The sequence below is a fragment of the Canis lupus genome, chromosome 22 (assembly GCF_011100685.1).
Source record: "Canis lupus familiaris isolate Mischka breed German Shepherd chromosome 22, alternate assembly UU_Cfam_GSD_1.0, whole genome shotgun sequence".
NCBI classification, from domain to species: Eukaryota; Metazoa; Chordata; class Mammalia; order Carnivora; family Canidae; genus Canis; species Canis lupus.
In genome coordinates, this window is record NC_049243.1 from 16,026,978 (window position 1) to 16,053,481 (window position 26,504).

The 26,504-nt window shown below is 39.6% G+C and overlaps 1 protein-coding gene across 13 annotated transcripts in view; it reads right to left on the reverse strand.

The window, feature by feature from the left end:
- The window catches only part of DIAPH3 (diaphanous related formin 3), a 508,102-nt gene that overhangs the window by 479,360 nt on the left and 2,238 nt on the right, over positions 1–26,504 (reverse strand). For 12 of the 13 annotated variants that reach the window (XR_005376327.1, XR_005376326.1, XR_005376328.1 and 9 more), the window contains exon 2: positions 332–364. The exons of the other annotated variant lie outside the window; for it this stretch is intronic. Coding sequence is in view for 8 of the 12 variants with exons in the window: in XM_038569685.1 (XP_038425613.1) it covers positions 332–364 (33 nt within the window). In the remaining 4 variants the exon portion in view is untranslated. The remainder of the gene's footprint in view (positions 1–331; positions 365–26,504) is intronic. 13 annotated transcript variants of the gene reach the window in all.

Below are 26,504 nucleotides of genomic sequence, written 5' to 3' on the forward strand. Positions count from 1 at the left end.
GCTACTTCTTTTTTTTTTACACCTCTTTTTGAAGTGTGCAATTCATCCCCAAAGAATGAGAGCTGATTTGAATGATTCAAAGTTGACTAACAATTTGTAATTAAACAAATTTTTTAAATTAACATATCAACTAGTTCCTTTTACAACTTAAAAGCAAAAAATATGTATTTTTTTCTACCAGTTCTGCCTCTTATTTTAGCACTATAAAAAACAGCACATTTCCAAAACATGCAGGTTTTTAAGCAGTTTCAAAGGTATTAGCATAGCACACCATCCACATTACATGGTTAGTTAAGATTCACAACAAAAGAAATGTTGAGCATAACCTTACCATATCATCCGTCAATGTCCTAATATTTAAATGCTGCAAATGAAAGAAAAACCAATCATATCAGTAATTTATAAAAGTTTTTATTTTAGTTAATAGAATATATTTTAAAATTCTACAATGCTACGTTGAAAATAATTAAATTTCCGACAGTCTAATAAAAATGAATCATATATTGTTTCTTAAATTATATATTGCTTTAATCACCTTCTCAAAAAGATGGACAAAAGATACACTGAATGTGGTAGTTTCCCAAGATTTCTTGGACTTGCAAACCTGACAAATTAGAAACCTATGCCTCAATAAATCTATAGTCCCAATTAACAATATTAGTTTCCATTAAGTATATGGAGTTAGAACACAATGGATAAGGAGACTTAAAATGCGGGGGGGGGGGGGGGGGGTGGAATGTGAACCATAAGACAGTGAAACTTTAAATCTGCCATTAGCATGCAGCCTAGTAGATAATGAAGTACTTTGCTGGCTTAATTAACTTAAACAATTCTAGTAACGAAGAGAGTACTGGAATGACTATTTGCATCTTTAACATCAGTTTGATTTATCACCAGTGGTGACAGTAGACACTTTTCAATTTCATTGCTAGTTTCTTTGAGAACCCTTTTGCTGATTTCCCTGCTAGACAAACATAAGGCCACTTTAGAAAGTGAATAAATTAGTTTCTTACAAAGTAGTGTTCAAAAGAAAAACTATTTAGGGGAAAAAAGAAGGCCAGAAATCTAAGTTTTATAAATTCCAGAGTCAAGGCAAGATTTTGTATTCAAGGAGCTGGAATCAATTTCCAATGCTCCCTCGTCTTATTCAGTAGCATTAGATCTTTTAAAAGGGCAGAAAAGGGTCAAGTGAATTCCTAAATAGAATCCAATTTTAGAAGTATAAAAGGACATGTGTTAGCATTCATCTTCTAACAGCCTGAGTGGCAGTAAACTCAGCATTGATGGAATGAAATTTGTCATTCGTGTCTGTATACTGAAAAACACCTTTATGCTCATCAATCGATCTCAGTGACAATCCAGATTAAAAAATTGTACAGGGCAAATCACTATCACAGATTCTCTTCCTCTTTGACCAAGACATTCCTTCCTCTAGAGCAGAGAATATACTAACTGGAGGGGCACAGAACGAGCTTTGTGTCTAACCAAAGCTAAATAATTGACCACACTTACCAGCCATACCACTAGCCTAAACTCTTTGTTAAACTGAGAGCAAAGAAGGGATAAGACTAAATTAACAGAACTAGTACTGAATTCTGGGCTAGAATTTGTCTTTACTATTACCTTCAGCCCTTGAAAATAACAAGCAACCACAGAAGTCTGTAAGAGTGGGTGTACTCCTGGGCAGGACTGTAAGATTTCTGAGGTATTCAGGGCCACAGTATCCTCCCACAGACCATTATTAAAATTAAACCCCAGCCCACCTACATCTCAAGTTCACCGAAAAAGTTGCAGTGGAAAGGCTGGGTGGGGTACCCTTCCCTCTAAACTGCCTGCTGTGTGCTTTGCCAGCAGAGATTTCCAGCCCATTGCAAGTGGCTAACCACCTCTCTATTCTTTAGCCAGCAGAGATTTCCACCCCCATCACAAGACACATCACACCTGAAAGTGGTCATTTCACCTTCCTCTCATGAAACAAGAGAAATATGGCCAACTACGAACTCATGGCATTCTAGGTGGCCTAACACTTAAGAAATAAGGCCAAAGAAAAAGGATCCGGCCGGAATACTGCTTAGAAAAGTATGTCATGGTAAAGAAAAAACACCTTCTTACACCAATGGAATATTCCCAGATACCAGTTTGAGTTGCTTGAGGAAAATGTCAAAAGCGATGTTGAGAGAACTAAGATAATTTTAAGGGAAATGAGAGCAGAGCCCAAGCAAGATTTATGATCTAAAAACTACATAAAAGATATGGAAAATAAAGTACCAGACAGGAAAAGTGGGGGGTGGAGGTTACAGGACGTAATATACAGAAGACAAATATACCCAGAAACAACATTTTCTGTCTAACTTCGAAGGCCTAACGCTGAGCAGCCCTTTCAAGTCAAAGTCGGACTCATAACTTTCAGAATGGTACAGTCACCCTCATGTAGAAACAAGACGCATAAGATCCATTTCTGGGGTCATAACTTCTTTTGATCCTTGAACCATCTCACTGAGAATCTAGCTTTTAGGGGGATCCCTGGGTGGCTCAGCAGTTTGGCACCTGCCTTCGGCCCAGGGCGTGATCCTGGAGTCCTAGGTTCGGGTCCCGCGTCCGACTCCCTGTATGGAGCCTGCTTCTCCCTCTGCCCTCTGCCTGTGTCTCTGCCTGTCTCTCATGAATAAAGTAAAATCTTTTTTAAAAAGAGAGAGAGAGAGAGAGAGAGAATCTAGCTTTTATTTTTTTAAGCATTTTTTCTTTTTTAAAGATTTTATTTATTTATTCATGATAGTCACAGAGAGAGGGTCTCCAGGATCGCACCCTGGGCCAAAGGCAGGCGCCAAACCACTGTGCCACCCAGGGATCCCGAGAATCTATCTTTTAAAAGGACTCCATTTGTTCAATGCTTTAGTTGTTTTTTTAAGAACTATGTAGGCAAATATATACGCCCAGTTACTAACTATATTACACACAATCTTTCACAAAAAAGAGCGTGATGAATTATGACAGAACTATAATGCAGGGGTAAGAAAACTCAAAAGGACCCAAGTGCAGGAAGTTTAACAGTCTGAGAGAAAAGAAAGAAGCCAAGATCAAGTTCATTATTCTTCCTCTGCAACACACTTGCCTATCAATTCCCACTACCCACACCACGATCCAGAGAAGCCAGTAGGCCAGGAAGAGACAGTGAATGCAAGGACCCACGACAGGACCAGATACTAACAGAGCAGACAGGTGGAAAACCAATCTAAAAATTTTGGTTCTGAGATGCCTGGGTAACTCAGCGGTTGAGCGTCTGCCTTTGGCTCAAGTCATGATCCTGGGGACCTGGGATGGAGTCCCACATCGGGCTCCCTGCATGGAGCCTGCTTCTCCCTCTGCCTATTTCTCTGCCTCTGTGTGCGTGTGTATCTCATGAATAGATAGAATCTTTAAAAAAAACGGGGGGGGGGGAGGGGGGGAGGAAGAGAAACATTAAAGGGAAGCAGATAGGAACACTTGAAAAATAACCTAATAGCAACCTTTAGGGTTATATTTGTACCTACAGACACACACAGAAATTGAAAGCATACAGTTTTACACCTATTAAAACATTCATACCTAAATGCGATTCTATGACCTTTAGTTTCATTACCTGGTCTATGATTGTTTAGGTGTCATTAACGCTTTATGGTAATGGAATAAATCAAACTGACAGTAATTTCAAAAAAATAGTTCTGTATACAGAACCATTGGTAATTGGTTAAGCTGTGGTACTAAAGCACATTAGGGCTCCTTTCCCAAGCTGAAAAACTCCTCTTTCTTCCCGTGTTCCTACGTTGCTCAATTTCCTAATTCTATTTCTAAAAGTAAAGAGCGTCTCATATAGATAGGAAACAACGTTTTCTGCTAATGACTGTTCCTATGATGAATGGTCAAGAGGATCACTCTGGAATTGAAAGAGAAAAGTTCTTTATAGGTTTTGGGTGGGGGGGGAGATCCTATGTTCTTTTGAAGAAAAAAAAAATACAGAACATAGATCTCTATATTCACATTTAAGCAAGGCATCAAAACCTTTATTGAAGACCATACATGCTGTCAAAAAATAGATCTAAAGCTTTCAGAGCACTCCATGAAATGCTGTAAATATCAAGGGTATGAAGAAATAGTCCTTCTCTAACCAACTTAGTTTACAAGGACGTAAACAAGACCAAATAAACTATACAATACACAGCAACATACAAACCCAAGGTCCACATACATACACACACACACACACACACACACACACACACACACAGATTCTAAGCTGTAGCCCAAGACTTCTGGCAAATTTTATATTTTCTTTCATTGGTTAGCACATTGGAACTAGCAAGGAGCAAAGGATTTGTCCATTCATGTCATGAGGTGTGTGGAAGCTACCATCAAGTGTCAAGCTAGCAAGTCCTGATCACTGTCAAAGCCAAATACATGGTGATATTTAAAAAGATTTTTAGCTGTTGCAATTTAACTTCATTAATTTACATCCTTCTGGTCATTACGGGGAACCACTAACAGGAGGAAAACCTGTAAGATTAAAGCCTCTGTAGGCACCTGACTCAGACTAAATTTTCATAAACTAGACACTCTCAGCCACCTGGTTTTCACCTTGTTAAGTGTGCACTAGAAGCACACCAAGACTTTCTTTGTGAAAGATGACAAGGTCTCAGCTTCTCAAGATGCTGATTCAGTAGGGGGCTGAGGAACCTGCGCACTAGAGGCCCTGAGGGCAATGCAGCACCCAGTGCAGGACCCCTGAGGGCAATGCAGCACCCAGTGCAGGACCGGTGAGAAACCCTGCTCCACGCGCCACCGCCACCGGGCCCAGCCCTTAAAATCCCCTTGGCCTGCACACATTCCAATTTTTTGACTTGTGGCTTGGAACCGGTGTCCCTGAAACAAGCTAAATGAAGGGTACAAGTAGGAAGTACAAGAAGTTTTCAAAGAAGTGAGAAACACTGAGCTGGTAAAATCTGGACAGGTTTTACTGCCATGTAATGACAGGCACCAATTAGTACTCTTCTAAGACAATTCGACACTCTCTGGTGTGTACGGTGAATTACTGTATCACTTATTCAAATACTTAATCTATCTCTAAAGGTACAATAATTCAACCTCATAAGCATATATTTGGTACTAAACTATCAAAGCTTACTCATTAGATCAAGCCATGACATGACACTATTTGCTTGTCAAAATAAATCAGTAACGGGTTAATGACACAAAGTTATAACCAAAAGGAAAAAAGGATCAGCATTCTTTTAATCATAAGATGTGGGTGAGGTGATATTAAAGCACTGCTCACACTTGCCTCAAATTCCAGATTATTCCTTTCCACCAGCATACTAACATGTACTTTATCCTAACATTATTTCTGGTCCACGAAACCTGTTTTAATGTCAATACCAATTGTAAAGATGGCAGGAATGTAAAGGAATAGTACTCATCATGACACTAACCATAACTACAGAGCCTAAAGGTTCATTTCCCAGGCAACTAAACAACGTATCTAGATGTGAAAATATTCAAGGGCTCCATATTTAACATCTCAGAAGCGTCCAAAAATAATACTGAAGCTTTCATAGCACCAAGGATAGAGTAGAGCTGGCTCTTTGATAATGTAAAACAAACAAAAAAAGCTTTTAAGTTGACTGGCTCTTCATGTGGTCCTATTTTTAGTTCCAGGCAGAGACAAGTGAGAGAGATTAGGGACAGGAGAAAATAAGTAAAAGCTCTCTAGCTACTTTTAATCTGTTCATTTATTCAAACCCCACCTACCTCAGAAAGATAGACACCTGGCCATAATCCCGGGCTTCTCTACTCTTACCCACCGCAGAATCCAACCTCCCTTCTCCATAATTCCTTCTTCGGGAAAGAAGAGTCATCAAGAAAAATTGCCTTTCAGACAGAAATATCATTCAAGCATTCATAGAAGTGAAAAAATTCATTTCTAAGAGAAAAAGTTTTTAAAAGGATCAAAAGGCAGCAACATAACTGCTAGAAAACCACCACCTCCCTAGAAAAATTATCAAATTGTTACTTGGACCTCAGTCCTAGATGATATCACAGGAGCTGAGCACCTAACAAGTCTTTTTTTTTTTTTATTCTAATAGAACACCAATGTTCTTTTTCCTTCAATAAACTTCAACCCTGAGGTAAAATTAAAAGGAAAACAGAATGGCTAATTCTAGTAACAGCTTTAATACCTATTTTAATATCTATTTTAAGAGATTCTCCTCAGCCGTTCCATTCCTTTTTACCTCTACTCCCAGATCAAAAACTCCTCTGCAAGAAGTCCAAGGAAAGGCAATTCAAGTCTCTGAACCACTCTACAAGTTGGTTTAGTTCTAGGTCACCAGAATCTAAGACCTTTGTAGTCAACTGGAGAAGTATTTTAAGTATTCACTATAGGAAATGGCCCTAAAGCTTCCAGATTTACCTTGAGGCTTACCTAAATGACTGGGTTATTTCTGAGCATGATTCAGTCTCCAAGAGGTCTTGTCCAAGACACAAATGTAGACTGAATATTCCTGAAGCTAACAGCACCATGAATCATTCATTCCCTATCTGTTCAAGAAGAATTTTGTTTTTTTTACATTCTGGCATCACCATAAGGAAATTAAGTTTTGTTGAATCTTTTTAGAGAGTGATCTGGTGAAATAAATCCTATGTTCACATTCTTTAGCCTTGTAATTCTACCTGAAGAATCTAGAATTAGAAAATAACACCAGAGATTTGTACACAAATACTTGTCAATATAGAGTTTATCTTAAATAGCTAAAAATTATCAACCTAAAACTTCCCAGAATGTGGGAATGATTAAATAACCATAGTCCTGACATATGAACTATAATGACATAGGAAAATGCTCACAATTGTTACATGGAAAAAAACCTTGCATTTAAAATTGCATATGCAATATAATTCCACTCCATTAATATACATTCTTATGAAAAAAAAGACAGGAACCATTTAATTTTATATACCTGGATTGTGGGATTTGGAGCAATTTTCCCCCCATATTTTCCTGTATTTTCCTAGTTGTCTAGAATAGGCTTACTTATTTTTATAATGAGAAAAGCTTTTTTACATCACAATGGATAATATGTTCCACACCAAGCAGAAAATACAGATAAGTTCCTTTTCAAATAATAATGTATGTAGTAAAAGTAAAAAAAGAAGAAAAAAAAAAAAACCCTAAAAAATCTAGTACTGTAAACACAGACTGTAATAGGATAGGGGTTTTTCAATGCATATTTTCAAATATGTCAGAATACATTAAGCACATTATTCACTGGTTTTGTAATTCACATATATAAATTAACCAATTTCAAAAAGCTCCTTGGTTTTGTGAATTATTGATGTTGTCACCTGCTAGAGACTTAATTCCAAGAAAAATATACGAATCACTACATCACAAGCACAAATCCTTTTGACACAAATTCAATTTCTGTGGCAATAATATATTGACTTAGCTTTATTTTTCTATTTTATGACACTTATTAATGGCAGAAATAAAAGAAATCTATCATTTTTCTTTATTGTAAATGTAAACGATCTCATGTTATGTTGAGGATGTTAAGGTAAATACCACTCACCTGATAACTTTTTAATGCAAACAAGGACATGGTACCAAAATAAAATAGGATTTAGGATTTTAAGCAAAACCTAATCTCATACTCCTAATCTTCTTCCTGCACAATTAGGCTGCCAACATGGGCAAAACACTACATTAAAAATGAAGAGGACTTGGTCCCTGACCTTAGAAGCTTAAAGCTAAAAGAGCAGCAAGATAATAACCACAACGAGACAGCTGAAAGAAGCACGTATCAGAAGTGTTCAACAGTGACCAGAAGGCAATGCAATCTCTTCTTGCTAATTACACACGCTTACATACATGCTATTAACAGGCAAATCTTACAGCCACGATTGAAGACTAAAGTCAAATTAATCTTTAGCATGATTTGGATAAAACATGGAACACAAAATTTCCTCTTCTGACAGCATAACAGAATCCTAAGGCATGTGCTCAACCAATGTTTATTAAATATTACTATATTCTTGATAAGAGGTACACTAGTAAATTAAAAAAAAGGACTCCTGTCCTAAAGGAACTTTTTTTTTTTTAAGATTATATTTATTTGACAGAGCGCGCAGGTGAGCACACAAGCAGAGGGAGTGGCAGGCAAAGGGAGAAGGAGAAGGAGATTCCCCACTGAGCAGGGAGCCTCATGTGGGGCTTGATCCCAGTACCCTGGGATCATGACCTGAGCTGAAAGGCAGCTGCTTAACCCAGCCACCCAGACGCCCCAGAACTTTCCTTTCATTGGGGAAGAACACAATAAACAAGTTACAGAGGGTGTTAGAAGGGGCCGCTTGTTATGCTAAAAGAAGAGCAGCCCAAGGTTAGGGGAGGCCAGAAAGCAAGGTGGGAGTGTTTGCAGGTTGCAATTTTCAATGTGGGGAGCTGGGCCCAGCATAGGTGTGACTGATAAAGTGGCGTTGGAGCAGAACAGAAAGCGGACTCAGGGCAGTTGTGTGGACTTGGAGGAAGGAATCTCTGAGGAAAAACAGCCCCCAGACAGGAACGAGTCTAGGGTGCACAAGGAACAGGGAACCAGCGCAGCTACAGCAAGACAAGTCAGAAGAAAGGGAGGGCACTGCAGCAGGTGGGCGCCAGACCATGTCAAGGCCAGGGGCTTTTTTATTCCCCTAAGGGAACGGTCACAAACACAAGAAGTATAAAAACACGCTATGAATAATCAACTTAACCAGTAAACAAGAGTTGTATCTGCACATGATGCAAAATGCCCCAGAGGAAACACAAGCAACAGGGCTGTTCTTGACCAATTCCTTCAGGGCTCTTTAAGTGGTTTGTTGGCTCACTTACTAAAAAGTATTAGAAATACTTTCAAAACTTTGTAAAGCCCACAAAGGCATTTTTTGGGACCAACTCGGCTAGTTCTATTGTATTCAAAAAACTACAGAATAACACCCAGTGCCCGTCACCCATTCACTCCCACCCCCCGCCCTCCTCCCCTTCTACCACCCCTAGTTCGTTTCCCAGAGTTAGCAGTCTTTATGTTCTGTCTCCCTTTCTGATATTTCCCACACATTTCTTCTCCCTTCCCTTATTTTCCCTTTCACTATTATTTATATTCCCCAAATGAATAACTACTGTTTTTTAAATGTAGAATTAGTCGTGGGGGCGGGGGGGGGGAGGGGGGAAGCAGGGAAGTAGTCAAGGAACAGCCAAGCACATTTGGAGATAGGAAGTTAGAAAAAAAAGTATAATTACAGCAGTTTCCTTACAGCATAATCCCCCAGACCCCACCGGAGCCTGAGCAACAGCCCTAGGGTGTCCTCCCAAAAGGTGTCCACAAATGGTCAAGTGCCTACCCATATCTAAGCCCTGCCACAGGGTCCTTCTCGGACAGCATCTCCTCTTTGCCCTTTCCCCCTGACACTTTTGTAAACAATTTCTGTTTCTTGTCTGGGTTCTGATTGAGACACTACCTTAGTCCCTTGCTCCTCAATACCTGCGCCCAGGCTGTTTCTGTTACCCTGCACCTCAACTACTCACCTTTCAAATGCCGCCTGCTTCAGGAAGATTCTCTAACTTTCCCACAGCATACCTCTCCTGGGGCTCTTATATACTGCCCTGTGTTCCCCAGGTAGAGGCTAACAGCCTGGGTTCTAGACGCAAACTCACCTAGTTTGGAATCCAGCTTGGATACTGATCAGCTGTGTGACCCTGGGCTCTCTGAGCCTCAGTTTCTCCTGGTACCAGGATAACAGAAAGCACCTGTCCCCATAGGCTTGTTAGGAGCCTTAGTTGGAGAGGTCACATCAAGTTCACATCGTACTACACCTGGTAGTGAAAAGGCTTTAATAAATGTTAGCTAATACCCCCACCAGCATCACCTTGGTTCAGGTCACCATGATTGTCCTCAAGGCCACATCCAATAGTCTCCTCCCACTGGGCACTGAAGTCATCCTCTAATCCACTTAAATCCATTTGTTATTGATGTAAATGTGTGCAGGTCCCCCTCCCAAACTGGGCGGGGGCTCCTGAGATGTTTGTCAAGGTCATTTTGCCAGCAGCTCTTATTTGCTGGGTGTCAGTTATACTGGACCATTCTCTTTACAGTTGCTGAGGCCTCTCGTGTGTTGTCATTTTTCTTTGGAGCTGAGAACTCAAGCAGTGACAGTTGCCCAATGCCATCCCCAGGACCTGGACTTCAGGACACAGACAAGCTAGATGGGTGAATGAGATGGGAGGTAAGCAAACATACTGAATAGGTATATATAAACCTGTGGTAAGGGTGGATCACCCTTCATTATCATCAAGAAATGATATGCAAAAAACAAAAAACAAAAAAAAAAAAGAAATGAGCCCACCTCTCTTCATCCAAAGCTCTTTGTTTACAATTCCCTTGAGTCACAAACATTGTTCGCAGTTTATGTCTTTCATTTTCTTTTCTTTCTTTTTTTTTTTTTTTTGTTTTACTTTGTTTTATTTTTAATATGCCAGGGGCCCTATTTCCCTCATCTTTGAGCCCCTAGACCTACTACAGGGAACATTTTAGGTCAGGGTTTTCAACCTGACCACACAAGAGAATCAGCTGAAAAGTTTTTGTTTTCTTTCCTTGAGTAATCTTCCAAACCAACTATATCAGAATATTCAAAGGAGAGCCTGTCATAAAGCTCCCCCAAGTGACTGTAATGTGCAATCAGGGTTAAAAACCACTGACCTGGACAAATTCTTCTGAACTCAGTCTTCCAGTGCCAAGACTATCATCAAGGAATCTCCAAAGACCCATATGTGTAGATATGGTAGATATTGTTGGTTTCTCTGCCTCATGCACAAAGTCCCTTCTCTATGTCACAGGGATGGACCCGAGTCTTCACTGTTATTTGTGAGCTGGGCCTGACCCCAGATGTGAGCAAAGCTCAACCCTTAAATCCAAACAGAGCCAATCAAATCCTCACTCTACCAGAAATCGGTATTTGGAGATAAGAACGAGAATCTGTTCTTGCATGAGCCAAGAGCATGTATATCTGGAATTGGTAGGCTCTGGGCTTGGCTGTGTGAAGATCAAAGTAGAAGCCGTACTCTGCAGAGATACAACAATGGAGCAAATGCCTAGTAAGAAGCAAAACAAGGCTGTATGACCCCAGAAAAGAGAATGAGAGAAGCTGCCAGCTTTCAGTTCTTGGTTCCAAACCCTTGGGAGGACAAACTACACTTAACTGTGCTTGATCCAAGAAGATACCACCCCTCCTTGTCTTTACAATTGCCCTTTTCAATTTCAAACTAGATATTGTACAATAATCTGTTTCTTTAAGCCAAAAAAGCCTCTGAGAGAAAACCCAAGACCTCCCTTAGTACCCATATGATATAGCTTGCCTCATCATTACTAACATCACTTCCTGAGCACTCTTCATAATTTCTGATATACCCAACAATCCTATTTAATTAGCCATTATCCCCATCTTGGAGATAAGAAAATGAAGTGTCACAGAAGTGATTTGCCTGAGTGAAAAGTGGCCAGGCTGGAAATGGGACCTTGGTCACTTGACTCCAAAACCCAGGCTCATTCACCTTCTCTCAGTCCTCACTGCTATGATGGGACAGCTGCTGTTATCAAATCTAGGGATAGAAGTGGATATGAAGCAGTTTCTGAGGGAAAGAAATTTGAAAATGAAATCTTAACAAGAAAAATGAGCATAATTCCAACTTGATGATTATTAAGTATTGTAACACTGACCACAAAGTTTTATCTTAAAAGTTCAGCTAGGTGAATATAAGAAACTGGGGGTGGTAGGGGATTGTGAATTCTACAAACTAATAAGAATATATTTTGCTTGGGAGTTTCCCCATTTATGTCTTAAAGTTGCTCTCTTAACTGTATAATAGAGATGGAATGAATAGTTTATTTCCAATTTGTAGAATTTAATCTGCAGCATATACCACAAGCCATATAAAACTATGCCCTCCCAATTCAGGCTAAAACATAAGCCACAAACATATCCATGTTCAAAAAAAACCATATCCAAATAAAAAATTACAGGGCAATAGCTAATCAAAGAAAATTAAGGTTTTTTTTAAATTATTGATGGAGTCTGAACTCTTTATAAAAACTAAATCACTGCAAAGTTTTCTTGCATAATTTGATTGCCACTTTTTGTTACTATTCTCTACACTGGTTTGTCACTGAAAATTAGCCCAAAGTATGATTGTATATTACAAAGTTAACATCTGAAAAACAGAGGAAAAGAGCACAATCCCAGTCTTACATGCAGTCCTAGTATTATCCATAAAATGTAGTTCATTGTACATTTCTTCTAGAAATATTAACCAAGCTGGATAATAGTTAGCATCTAAGAGAAGCAGACAACATGCTAAGCCTGGCACAAAAAAACCTATGAGGGATGCCTGGGTGGCTCAATGGTTGAGCGTCTGCCTTTGGTTCAGGGCGTGATCTCCGGGTCCTAGGATGGAGTCCTGCATCAGGCTCCCCACAGGGAGCCTGCTTCTCCCTCTGCCTCTATCTCTGTGTCTTTCATGAATAAATAAACAAAATCTTTATTAAAAAAAAAAAAAAAGACCTATGAAACGCAACAGCTGCCCTGAAGCAGCTACCCTAATCCAGTAGGCTCCAGAGAAAAACATGAAGAGCCTGGGTCACTTATTTTCTCTTTCTGGTGATTCAAAAACTATTTCCACTGTCCTGTGAAGGCTGCCCACACTAAAATACAGAGGATCCTCATCTTAATGCTTTTTGCACTTGTCATCCAGAGAAATTTTGAAAGATAAATCCATGAATGGGATTAAATACATAGTAGCCCAACACTGCACCAAATTTGCACTGTGTCATATCACAACACAGTGAAATTCCAACACATAGCATTCTATGTCACAAGTTAGGTTTTCAACACCCCAATTTCTGCATTCAAACTGCAAGCTCAAGCAACTACATCCTAAATTGTCCTTGGCAACCTTCCAGCAACGCCAAAATTCAACACTCTAACAATAACCCAAGTCTATTTGTAAAGGACTTCTAAAAGTACATAGCTTCATGTTGATAATCATACCATTCAAGGACAGCAATAAAACAGAACAACAAGGATCATGGGCAAGTCCTCAGCTGACAGCCATAGCCACAAGGTACCCAATGATCCTAATAACCTAGTACAAATTATTGAGGACTGCACATCTAGCAAGGGTGTGAAGATTATCCTCCCTATTTATTTTCTTTTTGAATATAATTGACAACATTGTGTAAGTTTAAGATGTACAAAGTGTTGATTTCATACATTTATATATTGCAGTGATTACCATCATAGCATTAGCTGATGCCTCTATCACATCACATTGTTACTTATTTTCTGTAGTGAGAACATTTAAGATCTGGTCTCTCAGCAATTTTGCAGTAGATGATACAATACCTGTTGACTCTAATCACTATGCTGTGCATTAGAGATCTAGAACTTAGGTTCTAGTTGGAAGTTTATAACCTTTAAAATCTCCCCAATTCCCCCATCCCCCTCACCCTCCCTGGCCCCCAGTAACTACCATTCTTCTGTCTGTTTGTCCAAGTCTGGCTTTTTTAGTTTCCACATTATAAGTGATATCATATAATATGTCTTTCTCTGTCTGGCTTATTTCATTAAGCATAATGTCTTCCAGGTCCATCCATGTTGTCACAAAGGTCAGGATTTCCTTCTTTCTCATAGCTGAATAATATTCAGTTGTGTATATCTACTGCATCTTTTTTATCCAATCATCTGTTGACAGACATTTAGATTGTTTCTATACCTTGACTACTATGAATAATACTGCAATAGACATGGGAGTGCTGATATATCTTTGAGACCTTGATTTCATTTCCTTTGGATAATATATTCTGTGGGACTGCTGAATTATATAGTAGTTCTATTTATGATTTTTTGAAGAACCTCTATATTCTTTTCCACAGTGGCTGAACCAATTTATAGTCCCACCACCAGGGCATATAAAGTGTTCTCTTTATATCCTCACCATCATTTGTTATCTCTTGTCTTCTTGATGACAGCCATTCTAACAGGTGTGATCCCACACCTGGTTCTGTCATGGCTGATGTTGTTTTGCTCATAAACCTATCATTGATGGTGGCAAGTGCATCATCTTGCCCAGAATAAGATGTGCATGTTATCCAACAGGACTAAATCATCACATCACCAGCAGGCAGTCTGACTTAGGGGAGAAGACACTGAGGGCCACAGGCAGTCCCTTTAAAAAGGAACAGAGGTCAAAGTTTGTCACTGGCCACTAGCTACATATGGCTATTTAAATTAATTCAAATTAATCCAAATTAAAAATTCAGCTCTTTGGTTGCATTACCCTCATGGAGCTAGTGACTATCAAACTGGACACAGCAGAACAGAGTATATCATCACAGAAAGTCCTACTGAAAAACACTGATCTAGGTAGTAGTAAAAGCTAAAGAAATGGACAAGCTCATGCTGAAAGGAGGTGTAAACTGGAAGATTACTTGAGACAGTATTTAGGAACACTAATTTAAAAGGGTGCAAGGAGAGATGAGCAAAGATCAGAAGAGAAGAACGTGTCACAGCAAAGGTTTCAAGAAGTGAGGGCAGTGCTAATACTGTCAAGAAGTCAAGTAAGATGAAGTTTGAAAATCAGCCACCAGGTTGGCAACTGTTGATCTGCCAAAACAATTTCAGTGGAATGAACAGAAGCAAAGGCAACGTTGAGGAACCAATGGGAGGCCGCTGAATCCCTCCTCAATGAGAACACTCTACCCTTCCCCAATGCCATCATAATAGCAGCAAGAAGCTACGAGCTGTTTAATACTTATGTGTCAACACCTATTCTAACGCATTAAATCATCACATCTAATGTACAAAATAAGTACTGATGTTCCCATCTCATAGATGAAGAAACAAACAAAAAAACACAGTAATTCCCCAAGGTCACGCAGCTACCAAATATGGAGCCAAGATTTTAATCCAGGTTAATTTTAGAAGCGGAGTCCTTCAAGGTGACACAAAGTGGACTCCTTGGTAACACCTCCCATTTGTTGGTTCACACCTCTCTTCACACCAGACTGAATGTGAGCCTCCTGAAGACAAGGACCAAATTGTACCTACCTGTGCTATATTTAGTATGAAGAGCATTCAAATATTTAATGAATAAGTGAAAAGAACTAACGGAATATAAGAGAAGGAAGCAGAGCATGGCGTTCAGAGGGGGAGAAGGGCCAAGAGAAAGTCGGAGAGGGAGGCTGGTTTTGCTTCCGCCTTTTCTTTTATAATGGGAGGCACTGAAGCATCCTTAGAGAATGCAACCTATAAAGAATGAAACATACCTAATGGAACGGGACTGGGTCAAGAACAGGGGTAAAGGGATTAACCTTGAACAGGAAAACAGACATTTCTTCTGTGGATATTGGAAGGGAAAGGAGGGAGTGCTGCAGATATAGAAGATTACAGGTGCAGACAGCAGGAAATTGAGCAAGTTCAAGCAAAACGGCCTTTATTTTCTCTCTGAAGAAGGTGTCAAGGTGAGCGCTAAGAGTGAGGCATAACTATCTCTAAGATCTTTTAAGCGAAAGCTGTGGAATGTTCCCATGTGGGTTCAAGTGGGTATTTTACACATACACACAGAATATCATTAAAGGATACAAAAGAAATTAATAGAAGTCACCATGGCCTCTGTTCGGGGAAAAAGCTGAATTGGTGGTCTGGGACGTAAGGAAGTCTCGGTGAATCTCGTTCTGTACTCCTACACTGCTGGCCTTTTCAAGAGGTGCATACATTACTTTTTCAATTTAAAAAACTATTTGCAACAAAAAGGAATCAGGCCCATAGCGAAGGTAAAGAGAGTGCTGATAACGGTTAAGCATAAATGTTACGAGAAATGGAAAAGAAGGTAACCAAAGAGCTAGTTCAGAGCTCTAACTCTGGAGTTAGACTGGCTGTGCTGGTAGCCATCACTCCCTACGCCCCACTAGGGCAGCTCAGGAAAATCCCCACACTCCTCTCCCTGCCTCAGTTCTACTATGTCCAACACAGGGGTGGTGAGAGTGCCTACTTCAAAGCAGTGAATTAGGATTGATTAAAATGGAAAAAAAAAAAAAAATGAAAAAAAAAAAAACTAAAAAAAAACTAAAAAAAAAAAAAAAAAAAGGGATTGATTAAAATGGTGCCCAGCCCACTGGGAGAGCTGAATAAATGTAGCTATTGTGATGATGATTATTATCTAGCAGCTTTGAGGACCCAGCTCATCAGTGGGCCCAGAGATCCTGAGTGTAAGGGAATCAGTTCACAGAGCTGGGAGGGTTTCCACCCTGATGCAGCAGCCCACTTCAAGACCCAAGACCCAGGAGAGCCTGTCGGGTTGCTCCAGGCTTGGAGATCTGAGGCAGATGGACAAGGAAACCAGAGGTTCTGTTATTTACTTCCAGTCTACCTTATGTAGGTTGAAGGAGGCAAGGAATGTGAAGGCATCCTAGTTCAAAAGTTTCAGGGTTACTTTCATGGAGTGTGGATATAGTGTGGAACAGAGGTCAGCAGGAAACTGACAGAGGCAGAAGAGGCAAGGAAGGGGCTGGAGGGCCAGATGAAACAGAAAGGAGGGGGCTATCATATGTCCAGGAGCCAGACCTCTTGGTGTGTTCCCCAGTTGAATTGAGGTTGGGTTCCTGGACACAATGCAGGTATCTAGCAGGAACACAGGGAGAAAGGGAGATAGGAAGGTGAAAGGAATGGTCAAAATGCAGCTAATAACTGAGATCCTGTCACATCTCCTTCAAGATGACCAGCCCTAGAGAATGCAACACTACAGATGAGATTCCCCCCTCTACTCTGGTATCTGAGAAAGAATCAAAAGAGTAAAACTCATAATAGCTGTCATGTATTAACCTCTAGGCACTGTGCCCAAGCTACAGAAACATGCATTACCTCAACTGTTTCTCACAACAATCTCTAAGAGGACATGCTGCAGTTATCTATTCCATTTTATGGATAAGAAAACTGAGGCACAGTTCATTAATTGGCCCAAGGACACACAGCCATATTTGAATCCACTGAATCCATTCTAAGCCCTTTTAATCACAGTGGGGCTCTGAAGCCACACTGCCGGCCCCTGGAGGAGCCTGAAGTGAAGGGGCAGGTTCAGGTCTCCAGTGACCCAGATATGTTTCTGGTAGCCTCTACATGCCCTTCCCCACCACCACTGAAATCTTTTATAAAAAGAAATAGACATTTAGAGTATATCAATAACATTTAAATTTAAATTAATCATGAATAGATTAATGAACCAGATGGTATAAGGTTACAAGAGTAATTCTGCATAGATTTTCAATTAGCCAAGCATTCACAGACCTACCCTAGCAAACTCAAGCCTATGCCAAGCACTGCAAAGAGAGAAAATGACTTCCAAAAGCTCACAAATACAGGCATAAAGTAAGGGAAAACAGGTTCAAGATAACATATCAATAGTAGCAAAATAATACAGTCAGAAGAGAGGCTGAATGAAGTTAGAGTATGGCTTTAATTAGAGACCACCACCTTTTATAAAGAAATGAAACTGTCGCATTGAATTTCCGATTGTAGATTATGCGCGTTCTGGTTTTTATGTTCATTTCTCAGGCTGTCAGATTTTTCATTAGAAATGAATTGTAATTGTCCTCATGAATTGCATTCCACCCAAGGATTTGATCAACAAAACAGTTTAATACTATAGTAGAATCCATAATTAATGTCACCAATTTGTAAATCCTAGTTAAAAACTGAATGTTACCAAGTTTCATTTTCTGATGCCCAAATAAACCACCCACCTCAGGAAAATGCAGCAATTACAGGATAAAACTCCCCACACCCTGGGAAGATACTTTATAACAAAATAAGCCAAATAAATGCACTATTATGGATCCTACAATTAGATTAACCCATGTGTCTAAGAGTTTCAAGAAATTCTACATCATAACTCCAAAAGAAGCATATACTTTTCTTTTTTAACTTTCAGAATAATCTAGAATTAATAATTTCCTTGGAGAGCTGAACAGGTATTTATCCATCTTTAACCCATGAAGGTCCCTCATGAAATAAAAATCCTTGTAGGCCCCTACCTCAAGGAAATGGAGAAGATTACAAGGAGATATTGATAGGAAAGGAGAAAACAGAGATTTCAATAGGATTTATAAAGCTTCATTTCTGACGCCTGTTGGCGAGTACATGGTGTTCTATACTTCTTTTTTATGACAAAATATTTTTTTAATTGCAAGGGAAATGTTTACCCTCAATAAATTATTAAGAAGTAAACTGTTTTGAAGCACACTGTATACACCCTTCACAACTGAGAAACACTTACTAATCACTTTTAGCTCATTGCTAGACGAAGACTAATCACTTTGAGCGCATCGCTAGATAAAGGTGCAAAACCTTTGCCAGATTCAAGTACTCTACTAACTTCTTAAGTCACGTCTTGGATTCCTCAAACTGACTCTGCCAATCCCTTCATGGACACTCCAGGTCCACAAGACTTTTTAAATGCTGTATTTTTCTAAGATTATTTTAAACATTTGAAGTATAATAAGCATAATCTAGAAATCTGAACAACCACTCTACAACCGTAGTCCTTCCTTTCTGTGGTGTTTGTGGTGGTCACACTTGTGTGTGTGTGTTTATGTGTGTGTACCACAACAGGACACTAGAAGAAGGCCAAACAACAATCACACTACAAGGTTTTCATAATCTCCTCTACTTACGAAGAATCCCATTCCAAAGATTGTCCTTAATTCCAAGATGACACTATTCAAGGAACCACATACTCAGAGCTATGGCAAGTCAAATTTCAAGAAATTTGAAAATGAGATGCTGGTGGTTTTGGCCCCAATTCTTTCTACTCCTTTTCAACAATTCCATACAATTGAATAGAAAATATCTACATATGGCTAGATTATTTTTTTAATCATAAACAGATTTATAAGAGTTTACTACTTCATCCAGAGCCTCACGTTAAGATCTTGTGAAAAAGATAGTAATGGTAGATGACAGGCCTCTACCAATAGTGTGGGGCTAAGTCTCTCGCTTTATCACTGTCCTTTGCTTCCTCAGCCTCCGGGATTTCATTTTCATCCAAGAGTCAAGCTGATGAAAAGGAAAACAGCAAACCATATACATATCTTCCCACTATTAAATCCAACAACAATGACTTAATTTCAGCAAAACATCATCATTAATCACATTAAATTAATGTTGTTGTTCATTTGAATTTTATTGGTTTTATAGTTTTGTTTTGGGTTTTATGTGTAAATCTGTTTGAGTTTTATAGTTGTAAAAGAGCCATAAGCATAAGGAGTTATATTTATACTTTATTTCTATACATATATAAGAAACATTATTTTTATTATTATTCAAGTCCACATTGAAGTATCACAAGAATTTTTTTTCTAAGTTTGAGGTTGTCTCCTTCATAGGTATCTTTTCTAAGTTTCATTTGTATGCAAGAGTCATAGTTTCATGATCCCCATTTTACATCTAAAAACATAACCTCTCAAAAGCTTGAGAAACTTGCTCTGACCATTTGGCCATCACAGTCACATTCGGCCATCACAATCACAAGCCTGCATCAACCTGAATGTCACCTGGCACTCCAAAATGACAACAGAACAACAGAATGAGAACAGCAGGACTCTGCCCCTTCCACACCATTAGGAAAAAGCCTGACCCTGTTAGGAGTTTCCAGTCTAGGAAAGTCATTCAAATATCCAATGTAGTATCCCTGAAGCCTTAAAAACTGAAAAAATTTGTACTACAACTATTACTACTGATGATGACAGCAACAACAATCCTATAAATGGCAAATATTTACATAGTGGTTACAAAAAGCCAGGTACTAACCTAGGCCCATCACACAGTAACTTCTAATCTTCCCAACAATCCCATTTTACACATGAGCAAACCGAGGCACAGAGAGAAGCAACTTGCCCAAGAGAATGCATAACAGAGCTAGGATTCAAACCCTAACAGTGGTCCAAGTCACTGCTCATAAATGCTATTCACATGTCTCTTCTATTAAAAAAAAAAAAAAAACTGTTAAGAAAGCATGGCAGTGGGTCTTTTTGGAGAACACAATCGATGGCAAGCATTTCCAAACGGTTCTCATTAATTAGCTAGTAACTTAAATATTCTAGCACCAAAACTTAACTTATTGAAACTCCTAAATCCTCCCCTAAGTTAATAATGATTATTTGATTTGCTATTTGAGAAAATTACTCCCAATGGTAAGGTATTTCAATGCCACCCTGCTGCTATGGAGAGAAAAGTTACCTTTGTAGATCCTGTTCAAAGAAAGCTCATGCTTTGATCCTTAATATCCCATGAAGTAAAAGGTTATGCTTAATCTATATTTTATAGATCTAAAAGTCAAATTAGTTTCTGGGAGAAACAAGCAGAGTGTGATGGTAAGCATATTTCTGTAGCATTCATTTCATTCCTGGTTTCGAGGATACTATGTGCTGAGTTAAAGACAATTACATTAGTACAATACGTAGCAGTTTTTTTCCTGTATTATTCTGCAAGCATAAACAAGTTATACACATGTTAATTTACATTCTATATAAAAACCCAATTTTAAATCCAATTTATAAGGCAATAAATATATAAAGATTCTAGGACACAGCAATAAAGTTATGCCATAAAGTAGAGTTAATTCACGACAACAATAATAAAAGCATGACAAATTTTAGCATTCTACCAACTGCACAAAGGTGTTTCAGGTAACATCTGTTCAGAAGCAATTGCTACAAGACAGACTAGATGAGATGCAAGGTTTCACAGTGTAATAAATGTATGTCAGTTTGCTTGCTTCATAATTAAAGACATGAGTCTTTGAAAAAAAAGCAATTAAGCCTTGCTCTAAATCTGAGACAATTATCCCTACTCCCACCCCTTTCTACCTACCCACACACACACACAAAAGATCCAGAGTGATCCAGAAGTAATAATTGCCATATATCATCTATTTTCAGCAGCTAAACATACTCCCAAAAGCCAATTGGCATATTTTGTTTCTTTTGATAAGTCATATATTAACAAACACACAAACAGACAAAAAAACTTCTTTTCTCTTGTTAGTAAGGATAAACAGGAAAAAAAAAAAAAAAAAGTCTGGGGCAATTCAGGCAATTGACTTAGAAGACTGGCCTGAATAAAATAAACGATCCTACCTTACGAAGGTTTCAATGTTGGATGGATTGGGTGGATTTGGGCATGAACGACACTCAAGTGACTAAAGCCTTCAAATAAGAACACTGTCTCCAAGTCTTGACAGTTCAGGACAACTGAAAGCATCACTTTAGCTTAGGACTCAAGGAAGAAATAAACTCAAAAAAAAAGAGCACCCAGAAACCACCTCCACCTTTTCTCAGCTTTCTAGCAACTATGAAAACGATGGCAGAACAAGATGAATTCAAGTTCTAGTCGCTGTTCCGGAGGACCAAACTGTGAATCTTCTTTTTTTTTTTTTTTTTTAATTTTTTTTTTTTATTTATTTATGATAGTCACAGAGAGAGAGAGAGAAGCAGGCTCCATGCACCGGGAGCCCGACGTGGGATTCGATCCCGGGTCTCCAGGATCGCGCCCTGGGCCAAAGGCAGGCGCCAAACCGCTGCGCCACCCAGGGATCCCCAAACTGTAAATCTTCTATCCACACCAGCACCACCCCACCCACCCACATTACAGAGTCCAAAATAAAATGATACCACAAGGAAGAGATTTAGACGAATCTGATGTAAACTGTTACACCACACCTCCTTTCAATGTGATCCCTCATAACTACACCCTCTGTGTTTGTTTCCTTCGGCTGCCAAAACAATCACCACAAACTTGATGGCTTAAAACAAAAATGCATTCTCTCACCGCTGGAGCCCCGAAATCAGAAATCCGTTTCACCAGGCTCAGATCAAGGTGTTAGCAGTACCTCCCTCCCTCTGGAAGCTCTAGAGGACACCAGTTCTTTCCTCTTCCAGGTTCTGATGGCTGCCAACATTCTTGGGCTTGTGGCTACATTGACAATCTCTGCCTTAAAAATCACATCACCTTCTCCTTTTCTGTGATCAAATCTCTCTCCTGCCTCCCTCTTAAAAGGACATCTGTGTTTGCATTTAGGGCCCAGCCTGGTAATACAGAACAATGTCCCCATTTTAAAAACCTTAACTTGAAGTCCTTTTTTTCGATACAAGGTAACACTCACAGGTTTCAGGGATTAAGACATGACTATCCTTGGAGGGTGCTCATTATTCAACCTGCCACACCTGCCTCCAAATAAACCCAAAGCAACCAAGTTACTGCTCATAAATGCTATTCATAATGCCTCTTCTAATAAAAAAAAAAAAAAAAAAAAACTGTTAAGAAAGGATGGCGGTGGGTCTTTTTAGAGAATACAACCTTATGGCAAGCATTTCCAAATAGTTCTCATTAATTAGCTAGTAACTTAAATATTCCAGCACCAAATTTTAACTTATCAAAACTCTTAAATCCTCCCCTAAGCTCATAATGATTATTTGATTTGCTATTTGAAAAAATTACTCCCAGTGGTAAGGTATTTCAATGCCACCCTGCTATGGAGAGAAATCTCATCAAGCCTACTCTGATTTCAACTCCACTCAAGTTCCCAGTACAATAGACAATAGTACTCCAACTTCATACCTCTTCCTACCTCACAATCTGCCTAGGATCAGGAAATTACTAATTCTGTATTCATTAAAGGTGTTACTATTTTTAATGGTTCCTGAATGAGAAAAGTAGTAAAGATTAAAATTCCCAATAGCATGGGAAAGTAATACAGGACAACAACTAAAAATTTGGAAGATAGCTTACCTGGCTTCAAATCCCATCCTCACCAACACGCAGCTGTGTGAACTAAGGCAATTCAAAATTCAACCTCTGCACTCTGCTTCTCCCAACCAGCAAACAAAGCTAAAATACCCACCTCATAGGGTTGTTGTAAGGCTTAAAGGAGAATGTGAGAGTGTGTGTGTGTAGGACACCAAGAACAGAGCTGGTTCATTAAGGTTAACTGTTATTAGTGATGATGCCCATGATGGGAGACATACAGATATTTTTTTTTTAAAGATTTTATTTATTTATTCATGATAGTCACAGAGGAGAGAGAGAGAGAGAGAGGCAGAGACACAGGCAGAGGGAGAAGCAGGCTCCATGCAGGGAGCCTGACGTGGGATTCGATCCCAGGTCTCCAGGATCGCGCCCTGGGCCAAAGGCAGGCGCCAAACCGCTGCGCCACCCAGGGATCCCAGACATACAGATATTATTGGACAGGGTGAAAAACCTCTCACAACCAAAACTGAAGGTACTATAATGACATAATTAAATAATAATTAACAATCTGTTTGATGGAAACCATAAAATTAGATGCAAGATTTACACTAAAGTCTGTGAGAACTTTTAAAGGATTTCCTAATTAAACATAAGAGCTACTCTGCCAACTAGGATCACCAAATGCACAGGCCTCCTACCAAAAAACTGGCCCACAGCCCTGAGATGTAGACTTCTCCAGAAGCCATACATCCTGTTCTCAATCTAGATATGGGGACCACCACTGTTTGTACTGCTTGTACTGTTTGTTTCTAGGAGTAGTAAAAGGTAGGAACAAAGTGCCCAATATCACTCAAAGGCATTTCATGAAAGTAGGGCAACCGTTTTATTTTGTTCTAGAGGGGAATTGGACTCAGGCTTGGATTCAGGTACTGAGAGTGTGACCTAGGACAGGGCAAAGTTTAATGATCCTGCTGAACTCTTTCTACCTTCGCACAGCCTTCTTCCAGGTACCTGCCTTGACCCCCAGCCTCCAATGGTTGCATCCTATCCCCTAGTAACTATCGCCAGCACCTCATACTCACTGCTTACCATATTTTCTACTGAAGTCAAGTCAGTTAGTTCACAAACAGCCCACACATCATTAATTTCCTGTGCAGCCAAACTATTACACATTTACAATAGAGCAATTTCTACTATTTATACAGATCTATGGGGAGAAATTCTGTACTACAAACTTTTATATACAATTCAAAAGTAACTTGAGACTCATGACTATACCTATGGTAGAAAACAAGGATGTGTTTGCTTTATCAAGCCTCAAAGTAAAACAAGATTTCAGCAGGCACCAGAGCTCGTTTGTGCCTTCCTAATCTAAGACTGGAGCAAGTGGCCAGTTACTCACTTCTACTACCAGCTTACAGCTTTGTGGAGCATGCAAAACACCAAACACCTAAATTAGCCCACAGGAGTGACATCACTAACAGGCTAACATGGCTCCATAGGAAATCAAGAGGAAGCCAAGAACTGACTCAACACCAGCAGTCCAGCAAACCAAGCTACAGAGGAATCACATGTATAGGTGATGTAGGAAGGAGTTAGGGGCAGATGGGGCTAGACAGGGAAAGATAAGGGAAAGGCTCCCAGAAATCTGTGGGCTCCCATAGATCCCAAGGACACCAAAAGGCCCAGAGACAGGCTCCTACCTATTCCAAGGAAACAGAGATAGGGCAGCAAAAACAGAAAAAAAAAATAATAAACCTGGCTCCCCAGCTCCAAAATGTTAGGGAGTATCTTCTTTTAATGGCTACCAAGTAACCACAAAAACTCACCAGACCACAAAGAAGTCATTAAGGTGTTATCAATAGTCCCTGCTCAAACCAAGACTGAACAAGGATCTCAAGGCCGTGGGCTCCCTGGCTAGGTGCTCAATAAAAGGCTGACACTGAAAGGCCTCAGTGGCAACCTTGTCGGGACCCCTCTCACTTCTGAGAGCTTTCTCTGTATCTCTGCTTAATAAACTTCTATTGCTTTGCTCACTCTTCTTTGTCCACGAAATCCATTCTTTGACTTGGTGACAGAAGAATCTAGCTCTCCACTACCAGAGGCATTGCTGAGATCTGACAAGCAAGGGACAGTCTCCAGAGATGGGTGTCCATCCTCAAAACAAGAGTTATGAGGCTGAGACTGAGAGCAGTGCGGAACCAGGCCGACTGAGAAGAGCAGCTCAGAAAGCAGGCTGGGTACAGAGTAAGGGCTCAGGATGGAACTCCGGGCTCTCTTAAGAGTCCTACTTCCATAAGAGGTGGTCCCAAATCAGTGGCACTCCCAGAAAAACACTCCGGAGAACAGCATCCCTGGTAAGGCCTCCTGGAAGACAGGTTAAGATACAGCAATGCGCTTACAAAGCTCAACAAGCACAGAAGGGAATAAGCCACCATGAGTGTGAGTCAATGCACATGGTCCAAAAACTGCACGCACCTAAACTATCAGATAAAGAACAAAAGGACTCAAACATAGGAAATGCCTAAAAAATGAAAGTAATAGGAAACAAAGAACTGTCAGGAATGACCAGGCAGATGTGAAAAAGAAATAAATGGAACCTACAGAACTAAAAAATACAGTTGACCCTTGAACAACCTAGGGGTTAGGGGCACCGATCGATCCCCATGCAATGAAAATTCGTGTATAACTTTTGACTCCCCAAAAACTTACTATCAATAGCCTACTGTTGACTGGACGCCTTACCAATAACATACACTAATTAACATAGTTAATGTTGTTCAAGAGTCAACTGTAATTGCTAAACTTAAATATCCCAAACAAGTTAAATAGCAGATTAAATATCGCTGATAACAGAATTAGTGAAATGGAAAATACAGCTAAAGAAACTACCATGTAAGCAAGAATCTAAATTAGTTTCGGGGATTAGGAATAGTCCAAATTACCTCTAAATTAATTATAAAGCCATGATTCAAATTAGACTCCTATCTAAAAACAAATACCGTGGGGGCGCCTGGGTGGCACAGTCAGTTAAGGGATCGAGTCTTGGTTTCTGCTCAGGTCATGATCTCAGGGTGGTGAGATCGAGTCCCACAGGCACTGCAATCCGCAGTCTGCCATGGAACTCTCTCTCCCATTTCCCCTGCCCCTCCCCTATATACGCACTCGCTCACGTGCTCTCTCTCTCTCTCTCTCTCTCTCTTAAATAAATAAATAAATCTTAAAAAATAAAAACAAACACTGTGTTAGACATGTTTATTAACTTTTAAGCCTCAAAGGATTGCTTTTAGAGGTCTTTTTATCTTTACAACAACCCTTTTAACGTACTTAAAGAAATGAACAGACTAGAATCCAAATCGCCAGATATATCCTTCAATGAAACTAAATCTAAATATTAGTGTAGGTTCTGTTTTCAGGACATTCTTGCTGGAAGAGTCACAGAAAATCGTACCTCATGCATTCTGGAGCACAGGAGTGAGAAATAAAACGGAATGACATTATTAACCCAGAGAGCAGCCTCTAAAAGGAAGAAAACTCATTGCCCCAGGATTCTTCTCATACTGGCTAGAATCCTGCATTTGCCAGTTTAATTCCATCCTATTCATTCCTCAACTCTGTTAAAATAACAGTAACAACATAGTTGAGCCTCCTGC